Source organism: Osmerus eperlanus, chromosome 5 (assembly GCF_963692335.1).
Source record: "Osmerus eperlanus chromosome 5, fOsmEpe2.1, whole genome shotgun sequence".
In the NCBI taxonomy this organism is placed as follows: domain Eukaryota; kingdom Metazoa; phylum Chordata; class Actinopteri; order Osmeriformes; family Osmeridae; genus Osmerus; species Osmerus eperlanus.
The window spans coordinates 16,946,385-16,956,568 of NC_085022.1; the positions used below are offsets into that span (position 1 = coordinate 16,946,385).

A 10,184-nucleotide genomic window follows, 5' to 3' on the forward strand; every position below is an offset into this window, starting at 1 on the left:
ACCGCATGCATGCAGGTCCTTCTGGCCTGTCAGACATAGTCAGCTACAATTAACTCTATCCTCCGCTTGGCAGACTGAAGGTTTTAACCCCAGGAGAGAGAGAAACAAAGAGAATCCGGAATAAACCAAGAGAAAGAGAGAGAGAAAAGAGAGAGAGAAGGATAGAAACTTCGAGGGAGAAGAGAGAAAGAGGGGGGTGAGCTATTGAAAAAGAAAATGATGTGTTTAGTGTTGGATTGTTAAGTGCCATGAAGTTGATTGCAACCAACTGTATTTACCTCTCCAAGAACCCCCCCCCCCCCCCCACCCCCCCTGAAGAAGATGCTGAAATAATGAGGATGTGCCAAATAAACTTTGGGCGTTAAGTATTGATTGGTCTCCTAAACTGTATCTAAACCGTGCGTTGCTACTCTGTACAGTATTTGCACCACGTGAATGTAATCCCCATTCTGTGGTTGGGTTTATTTTATCTTTCAGAGCGTCGTCACTTCATCCCCCAAGATCCTTCCGTGTAAACAGAAAACACTTTTCCTCTTGAAAATAGATTTTTTGGGGGGTTCCGCGAGGGTCAAAAACTGACTTGTAAGATCTCGAGGATGTTTGTCGACTTCCTTCTTGTATTTCTTGAAATCTAGAATGTATTTTTCTGTTTTTTTCTTTTTTTCCCCACAACCCACAAGTTTTCTGAAAGCCAGTTGGTAAAAAATGCAGGTGCGAGGTAGAGGCTACGGTATGGTATGTATAGATCCTCTCCAAACGGAACATCGGGGTGTCAACCCTTCCGGTGCCTGCTGGAGCAGAGTCCACCTGTAAGATACTTCTTGCGCGAGAAAATAACTCCAACTGTTTCGTGATGAGGGAGGCGGGTCTGTGCCGATTGGAAATCTTGAGATTCGTTCGTCTGAGACTGAGGTCCCGGAGGGAGGGGTCTGCTGAAAACGAGCGGGGCGGGAGCTTCGCTCGTCCGAGCCTTTGTGTTTCAGCTCTAATATCTCACATATCAATAATTCAGCGCGCAAGCAGACGGACCCCGCGCTATGTATTCAACTGCGCCTCGACTAGACAAGGGCCTCGTACCGCTCGCGACTGGTTATTCGATTACGGAGTGAGCAAAGAAAGCGGGGAGCTCGAGCCGAGAAGGGTTTGAAAGAAGTTACAGTAACGTGGGAAACAACTGGTAAAGGGAACTCCTCGTCATTTTCAATAAGAAAAGGGAAAATCAAAACGTTGTTCTGTTCGCTCCTGAGAGACCAAGATAATACTCAAATGAGAGCTTTGAATTAGCAAAGGGGGAGTTGGTTATTTAAAAGTACTAACAATAAGAAAAGCTTCTTACTCTCCACGGACTTCTGAAAACACAACCCGTTTCTTCCCGGGACACAGCGACAAAGTGCATCTTGAAGTCGCAGTCATGTTGACGTTCGTGCTGGGCGCAGTGTGGCTAGTGACTCTAGTGAACGCTCAGAACGAGACGGAACCCATCGTGCTAGAGGGGAAATGTCTTGTCGTTTGCGATTCCAACCCAACTTCGGATCCCACCACGACGACGCTCGGGATATCGGTGCGCTCTGGGAGCGCCAAAGTGGCTTTTTCAGCCGTGAGAAACACCAATCACGAGCCCTCGGAGATGAGTAATCGGACTATGGTCATCTATTTCGACCAGGTGGGTTAACTGTCACCACATGTGTATTGCTGTCATTAGAAAACTGAATAGCAACCGTTTCCAGAGTGGAGCGAGCCTGGTCTTGGTGTCGAGGAAGATAATAGATATGATCAGTTTAGAAGTGTTTGATACATGTTTAACGAGGATATTTAATTCTGCAGTTTTAAATGTTATATGTTTTAATAGTTTAGGACACCTGTGTAGATTGAATGCGGTAAGAATTCCATCCAAATAATGGAATACCAGGTCGCGAGGGCGATGTTCGTCTTCATGCTACTCCCCAATTTCAAAGGTTAATCTCTTTCAAACGGCTTTTCAATTAGACTCAATAGTTCTGCTCGGCAGGTCTTGGTCTCATAAAATTAGACATTTCAGTCTGGAAAATGACATTCATTAATTATTATCAGAGATTTATTACGTATGAGGTTCGAACTTGTGACCAAAAGTAGTTGAGTTAGAATGAAGTTTTGTGAGGTTGCCGTTTGCGCCAACACATGATTAATGTATGAGGAGTGATTCCATTTGGACTTCGTTGCGCAAATAGTATAAAGCATTTATGACATGAAAAAGAAGAGTGCCTTTGATGTCCCTGTTTTCTCTCCCTCCTCACAGTCCTTGTATATCCCACAGATACTCGTCAACGTTGGAAAACATTTCGACGAGGAGAGGAGCAATTTCATCGCCCCGCGCAAAGGAATATACAGTTTTAATTTCCACGTGGTGAAAGTGTATAATCGTCAAACCATGCAGGTCAGTGTACAGGGATTGAGTGTGTATCGTATGTTGGAGCAAGTAGACGTGTCTTGGCTGTGTGTTGCGTGCGTGTAAAAGCACGGGTATGTTGCAAGCGTATGTGTGTGTATATGTGTGATTGCAAAATCCATGAGCTGGCGATGAATTGGAGAGTCAAACGCAACTCCCGCTGGTAGACCTCATAAAAGTTGAATACCACCAGTAAATTCTAAAGCGATACCACTAGCAATGATTTGTAGTTGTATTATTAGATGTCGTCCCCGGGAGAGAAAGGGGATTTGCAGATGAAAGCCACACGCTGAATTCTAATTAATCGATAAGCCTTGCGGATCCAAATTGGGACAGTCGATGCAGATGCGGTACCCACTTCAGGACCACGGACAGAGATAACAAAAAGCGCGCCGGCGGTCCCGCTATGTGTTTAATTGACTGCATCTGCTAGCACATGTAAAAATAAAATACAAGTTAATTTGCTTCTATAAAACAGCATTTTGATGGCAGAATTTGTATTGATTGTGGTTGTTTGTCAAACTTTTGTCCACACTGATGGCCTGGCTTCTCCTTCGTTTCACACATAGACTAACCTAATACTTTGATGCGCCAAATCAGCCGATACGCCTAATCATATGTTGGCCTCGCCCTCTGTAAATAGCATTTAACACGACAACGTGGCTTTTGAAACGCGTTCAGCCTTAATTAGAGTCTATCTTTCTCTAATTAAACTGCTGTATAATTACGCTGTGAGGTCTCCAGGGCATCACTATTACATTCTGTTATTCATTCCGTATTGGCGTCTGAATTAATTAGTCGACAACAATCCACGGGAGCGGAAAAGAGAAAGGACAAGCCCCGTCAAATCGCATTCATGCTTGTGTCACTGAGCTCCATTAGACCAAAAACAGATAGCTATGCAACATGAACAACCAAGGAGCAAGCACGTGGTAGAATCTATTTTTTGGGTGGTGAGTGGGGGCAGACAGGTGTGACGGAGGTTCGTTGGAGGCCTACTTTAAAGATGGCCTACGTGAAGATCCAAGAAAGATAAATTGAGCTCTGATCAGGTAGCGTTTGTGCACTCTGCTATCCAGCTGCATCCACTACTGAGCTCTGTATCTCACTGCTCTAAATACAATATGTCCAGCAGAAACAGGGATTGAGGAAGGGAGAGATTGACATAGAGTAGGCCGCTGGCTTTGTGTAGACAAATGAAGGGAAGGAAAGAAGACAGGAGGAAATCAATGAAAGAAGTTCTTCCAACCACAGAATGTGAATAGAGAATGCATATTTACACATCAAGTTGTTGTCAATTTACTAAATCTAAGCTAGAAGGCCTACAGGGTGTATAATGCGACTGCAGGACTCCACATCTAGTCTCAAACATAATCTTTGTTCGTTTTATAGCAAACCATCCTTTTAAAAGTTTTTTTTTAAGAGGCCAACATTGGACCTTTAAATACCAACAGATTACCTGTCACCCTCGAATCTTTCCTGTAAGATAAACATGTTTTAACACGCTAAAGCAAGATGGTGGCCACTCTTTCATGTACCGTGCCGTAGCGGGGTGACTCCAACCATCTCCATTTCCTGGCATCCATAAACATCTCAACCACTCATATCTGTCTATCTGTGGATGTGGAGCAGACCAGGGGAAGGAGAACAGAGATTCAGCACACATAAATACCCAGCTTATCTCCTAATGCTTTACGTTGGTGTTTAAATAGGAAGAATGCGTTGAAACTGGTCCAAACCAGAGACAGTGAATCCTGCTTGCCTACAGGGACTGGGTCTACCTCTAGAATGTTCAAGGACAAATATTATAATTGGACATTACACAGAGTCTGAAGGTGATTAGGTTAGCAAATACATGGGTTCCATTGGATAATACAGGTGTGACAGTGTTTATGACGTTTATTGGCACACACACACACACAACATCAATATAATCAAGAAATTACCATTGTTCACTCAATTAAATAAACACAAACATGCAGTAAAGAAATTTCTAACTATCTCATCAACTGGAAAGTAGGATATCTGGTTTCCAACAGTGAAAACAGATGTTCAGCTTCTCCAATCTATCTCTAATATTCTTAAAACACGCAACTTTTTCATAAGTCAGAGTCATAAGCATGAGGGTTTTCCAGAGCAGGTTCTGATAGCAGACAGTGAGGAACCATGATTTAAATGAAACACTGGAAACTAAAGACAACTCTCATAGACTTGTGTTTTTTCACTGATGCTTGTGCCAGATGTCCTTTCTCTCCAAATTATAATATTTTCCTTCAATGTCCTTGAACTCACTTTGACGGTCTCAAAGAAACTTGGTCTCGAAAACTTGATTCTATTTTCCAGACATGACAGCTGTAAAGTGGTCGAATTTCCCAGGCCTACAGAACAGCTATTGTGTCTCTGTCACCCTGTCCTCTCTCTGTTAAAAGAGAGAGGGAAAGCGTGGGGAGAGGGAGAAAGAGAGAGAGAGAGAAAGAAAGGCCTCTGTCTTACCAGACATATTGTCTGGGCAGGAAGTGGCTTTGTGTCAGGGAGGACGTGTGTGTTGGTGATTAGGGTTAAGTGCTGCATTAAAACAGAGTGGACGTGGGCCAGTGCTATATCTAAAGCCTCTCTCCTCTCAGGACTTAAATGGGTGCTTATGCTTTAATAAATGCAGTTCAATGAGAGACTGACACCGTGGACACCATACACAGCACCCAAACTCTTGGACATGACATGGGGGCAGAGGGCTGGGGAAGAGAGGGAGGAGGGCAGGTGAGGAGGGAAGGCAGAGGGGGAGATGAAACATTGGGGATGGGCGTGTAGTAAAGTCCAGGACAATTGACATAGGCCTTAGCCAACCCTCTAACGTACAACACACAAAGACAAACGCCATTGTATTTATTGTCGTAGTAATTGAGTGTGTTTGAGGTTGTCCGGGATCTTGTTATTTGTTAGTGTGTGTTTATTCTGTGTGTGGGCAAGAAAGAGAGAGAGAAAGAGACAAAGAGAGAGAGTCAGTGAGTGTGAGAGAGAGAGAGAGAGAGAGAGAGAGTATGTTATGCTGTCTTGTGTCTGTGTTCATCTTCCTCTCCCCAGGCTCCTCTTCATCATTGAGGGCTGAACTGACCCATCCAACGTTTGTCGTGTCATCGCTTTATTAGTCCCATATATCACTGCCACGGACCTGGGACTTTCCTCGCTCTGACCCTCCACTGCGGCCCACACTGTGTGTGTGTGTCAATGTGTGTGTGTGTCTATGTGTGTGTGAGACTGAGTCTCCCCTGGGTTGAGGTGATGTGTAGCAGCTTGTCTCCCCCCAGTCCACTCTAGTCTCATCTCCCTGCCTACTCTCCCTGCTGGACTCATTACATGCACACTGAGTAGAGATTGTCCTGCCCCTCCCTGTCTCTCTGACCCCCCTTCCTGCCTCCCTGTCTTCCCTGCCTCTCTGTCCTTCCTGCCTCCCTGTCTTCCCTGCCTCTCTGTCCTCCCTGCCTCTCTGTCCTCCCTGCCTCTCTGTCCTCCCTGCCTCTCTGTCCTCCCTGCCTCTCTGTCCTCCCTGCCTCTCTGTCCTCCCTGCCTCTCTGTCCTCCCTGCCTCTCTGTCCTGCCTGCCTCTCTGTCCTGCCCATCTCTATCTTGTACATTTCTCCGGCATCTCACTCACGGTATCCACTTCTCCAAACCCTGTATATTCTCTCTCTGTATCTCTCTCTCTGACATGTTCTGGCTCTCCATCAGATTTTCTGTCTTTCTCCACCATCCTTCACTTTTTTATCTCTCTTTCTACCAAACACCATCTCCGTCCGGGATGTCTCCCTCACCGTTCTAAATAAGAGCCCCATGTGTCGGGGCCTGGGAGTTCTGTGTTAAACTTTTATGTGCTGTGTGAAATGTTCAGACAATAGACACGGGCATGTTTGATTCAAGAGGTGCTCAACCTTCCACACTGGGACTCTCCAGCTCTGTGTGATGAGGAGAATTATGGGATTTTCATGGTTATGCTTACGGTCTATTATGGGTAATTATGGTCCAAGCAAATAGTTCTATTTAGGATGTTTGTGTGAACAGAAGGTGTGTGTATGTACATGTTTGAGGACGTGTTAGTGTGTGTTTGAACAGAATGAGTGTGTATGTGAACGCTTGGGGATGTGTGTGTGTGGGAGTGTGTTCGAACGTGCTCACCATGGGTCTCACGAGGATGTTTCCAGTTGCAATTTTGAGTGTAACGGCACGTGTTCATGTGTGAATGTCATTGTGTGTTTGTGAGTGTAATTGTATGTGAGTCCAGTTATTTGTCTGACTGTGTGTAACGATATGTGTGATGGTGTGTGCACGTGACTGTGTCCCTAACCCCCACTCCCCCCCTTCCCCTCTAGGTGAGTCTGATGCACAACGGCTGGCCAGTCATCTCGGCCTTCGCTGGGGACCAGGATGTGACCCGTGAAGCGGCCAGCAACGGCGTTCTGATCCAGATGGAGAAAGGGGACCGGGCCTACCTCAAACTGGAGCGCGGAAACCTGATGGGTGGCTGGAAGTACTCCACTTTCTCTGGCTTCCTGGTCTTCCCCATGTAGGGAGGAAGGGGAGGAGGAGGAGGAAGAAGGGGAGGAGGAGGAGGAGGAGGAGGAGGAGGAGGAGGAGGAGGAGGAGGAGGAGGAGGAGAACCGACAGACTTCTTCAGACTGCCTGTCAGTCCAGCAGATTGGGAGACTGTGGAAAGAGCAATAGAGAAAGAGAAACATAGGGAGAGCATAGGAAGAGAGAGCAGAGCGATAGACATGTTGGCAGATGACAGAGATGGATGGTAGTTGAGAGGGAAGGATTAGGATGAATGAGGAGGTGAGAGATGGGAGGAAGGTGTATTTAGTCCAAGCAGGCGCTCTGACACATTCACTCAGTCCGCAGCCTGACTGCAGCTTTGGACAGCCAAAACTTTTTTATCCTCAGAAATACAATCATTTACGCATTAAAGCGAGTAATAACTGAAGGTCAACCCCCACAGCCCAACATCAATCCTTTCTATCTGCATCTGCTTTGAAGAATGTCTCTCTGTATTACCTACAGTGTCAAAGAGCTGCATACATTTCCCATGTACTATGGCCATAGTCACCCATACTGACTCCATTTTTGTAGTCCACAATGTCTGTGTACTCCGGGGTGAAGTTACCCAAGTTTCTGATCAAGGTCTATCCCTCCCTCCCCAAAGCCAAACAGTATTCACTGGAGAGGAACCTCTAAACTTGTCCTAGATCAGAAGATACAGAGGCCAATCTTAATCTACATTCTCTGCATTTCACAAATAACTTCCAGCCATCTAAACTCCTCCTTATTCCCCTTCCCATTCTTTCTCTCTCACCATTCTGTGTTCATGTGTTCAGTGCAACCCCACTGCTCACTCTTGCACCTGTCTTTTCCTTCTTTATTATATTCATCCCCATCCCTCTCTTCCAAATCTCTCCCTATTCCTCCCTAACTCTATCCCCAAAATGTTCTATTCCTCTCCTTCCACTTCTTCTTTCCTCTCCTTCCACCTTTTTTTATTCCTACTTCCTCTTCCCCCTATACTACCTTATTCTTCTGCTTCCACCTTAGCCATCCCCCTTAACATCTTATTCCCCCTCTCCATCTCTCTCTCTCTCTCTCTCTCTCTCTCTCTCATTATTCTCCCTTAACCCTGTATATCTCCTTTTTCCTCTCCTTCCTCCTATCTCAACCTCATCCTTTCCTTCGACCCATCCCCATTTTCCTCTCATCCTCCCCCAGCTATCCCTGTTACTCTCTTTGTTGTCCACCTTAGACTGCTGCTCTTACATCTGTCCCCAGTGAGGAACTCTGTTTCTTCACTTCTGCTACTACAGAGGATCATTGAAAACACTAAAGACTGTTGTTGCTGTATAATGGATCTATAAATATATACAATCTGAAAGTTTCTATATGATAATATGCTACTCTATGACTAATTGAATCTGGTTGAATATCTGTATTTCCGTATTTCAATGTTATAAATCTTAGTGATTGTGTGTGGAACCTGAGGCTGCCCTAGCTCCTAACTCTTGCTTCTTGTTTTTGTTTCAGTCGAAATGTGGCTTTAACTGAAACTATACCGGAAAGCTATAAAGGAATTTTATTATGATTACTAATTGTAAAATACATGTGAATATTTAGAACAAATCCTCCATTTGATTTCTCAAACAAAATATTTATTTATTGTTTTTTTATTTGCTTTGATCCAATAAAATTTAAATTGTACTTTTATTTTTCTTAAACCTAATCTGAGCCTCACGTTGAAATTCATTTGTTGGAAATCTATCTGGCAGAATATCTGACAGCATCCACTTCACTATCCTCAAGAGGATGCTAATATGGTTTTGTGAAAAAGAGGTGTGTGTGTGAGAGAGATAACAAGAGAAAGTAAAAGTGAGTAAAGGGGTGAGAAAAAGAGAGGGAGGGAAAAAGAGAAAGAGATGGAGTGGGAGAACGATTCACTCTCCCATACTTGTTCCCTAGTTGTGACAGTTGATGTTTTTACAGACGGTGCTCTCTCTCTTTCGCTCCCTGTAGCTCCCCTAGCCTCTCTCTCTCTCTCTCTCTCTCTCTCTCTCTCTCTCTCTCTCTCTCTCTCTCTCTCTCTCTCTCTGCCTCAATTTTTTTCATGTTCTCTCGCTCCCTCCATCTCCAGTGCTATAGTTTCAGTCTGGTGGTTAGGGGCCCTATCTGTTCCTCTCCAGACTCTAATGAGCTCCGAGGGGAAAATTAGTACTAGAATAATAAGCAAACTGTGCTGCTCATACAAAGATCATCTTTTGTTCATCTCATCCAGCTTTCTCCTTAACCCCTTTTTCTCTCTCTTTTCTCCATATTATTTGCTTCCCTTCAAAACAACCTTTCAAATTCAAGGCCATGGAGATTTTTAACCTTATGTTAATCACAGTCATAATGATTACATTGTCTTGTTTATCGCATATTTATGTGTAACCTTTTGGTGTCACTCAACCTTATTATTATGCTGTATAGCATTTAATTTGTTTATGTACTGTTAGCTAGTGTGCGCTGAGTTTTTTCAGTCACATGGTCAATGCTGAAAGGGGCAGGGGGGGGTCTCCAGTAGGTTATAGCATAGCAAACGGGAGGAAATTGGGGGGGGGGGGTGAAATGGTGGGTTTGGCGGGAAGGGGGGCAGGGGTGGAGTCAGACCAAGCCACCTCTCCCCTGACCCTGGCCTGCTTCTCTCTCAATGTCAGGAAACAGCTGACAGCTGGCTCTGATGCCGGGTGACGCATCACTGTACTGTAGCTACTGTAGCCACTGTATGGAAATACACACTGTGTTTTTGCTGACATCCACCCTTTTCTTCCTGTCATCACACAGAGCCGGACTATAGACGGGTGGGCAGGGGGGAGAGAAAGGGGGAGAGAGAGAGCAGGGGGGGGGGGGGGAGGAGGTCCAGTGTGACCCTGTCTGTCCCAAGGTGCCTCGTGTCACTCACCCACCAAGCTTACCCCCTGCATGTCCCACCTCTCCCCCTGTCACTCAGCTGTCAATCCCCACTACACATCCACCACTCCATATCCCATCCAAGCCTCTCATCTCCCACACCATCATGGCTCCTCCCCTGCCCTCCCCAACATGCCGCAAACCCACAAGTCATCCTTGCTAGCCCGGCACGAGTAACTGCTTTGTGCTGTGTCACAGTGTCCAACACACCAGTTAGAGAGAGAGCCTTTTGTACCTAGATATTAAGTAGATCTAATATGTTGAATCGGGTCACAACA

General features: G+C 45.3%; 1 protein-coding gene across 1 annotated transcript; it reads left to right on the forward strand.

The window, feature by feature from the left end:
- Nucleotides 1–906: 906 nt before the first annotated feature.
- On the forward strand, nucleotides 907–7,372 carry cbln1 (cerebellin 1 precursor). The gene is made up of 3 exons (XM_062462012.1): nucleotides 907–1,663; nucleotides 2,294–2,413; nucleotides 6,789–7,372. Exons 1-3 carry the CDS (start codon nucleotides 1,412–1,414, stop codon nucleotides 6,984–6,986), a joined length of 570 nt encoding a protein of 189 aa, XP_062317996.1. The 5' UTR covers nucleotides 907–1,411; the 3' UTR covers nucleotides 6,987–7,372.
- The last annotated feature ends 2,812 nt before the right edge of the window (nucleotides 7,373–10,184 follow it).

Excerpts from the sequence above, each read along its gene's own strand:
- cbln1 (XM_062462012.1), top strand. The coding sequence starts at position 1,412 with ATGTTGACGTTCGTGCTGGGCGCAGTGTGGCTAGTGACTCTAGTGAAC. Across the intron at positions 1,664-2,293 it reads TGGTCATCTATTTCGACCAG|ATACTCGTCAACGTTGGAAA; the intron begins GTGGGTTAACTG and ends TATATCCCACAG. Across the intron at positions 2,414-6,788 it reads ATAATCGTCAAACCATGCAG|GTGAGTCTGATGCACAACGG; the intron begins GTCAGTGTACAG and ends CTTCCCCTCTAG.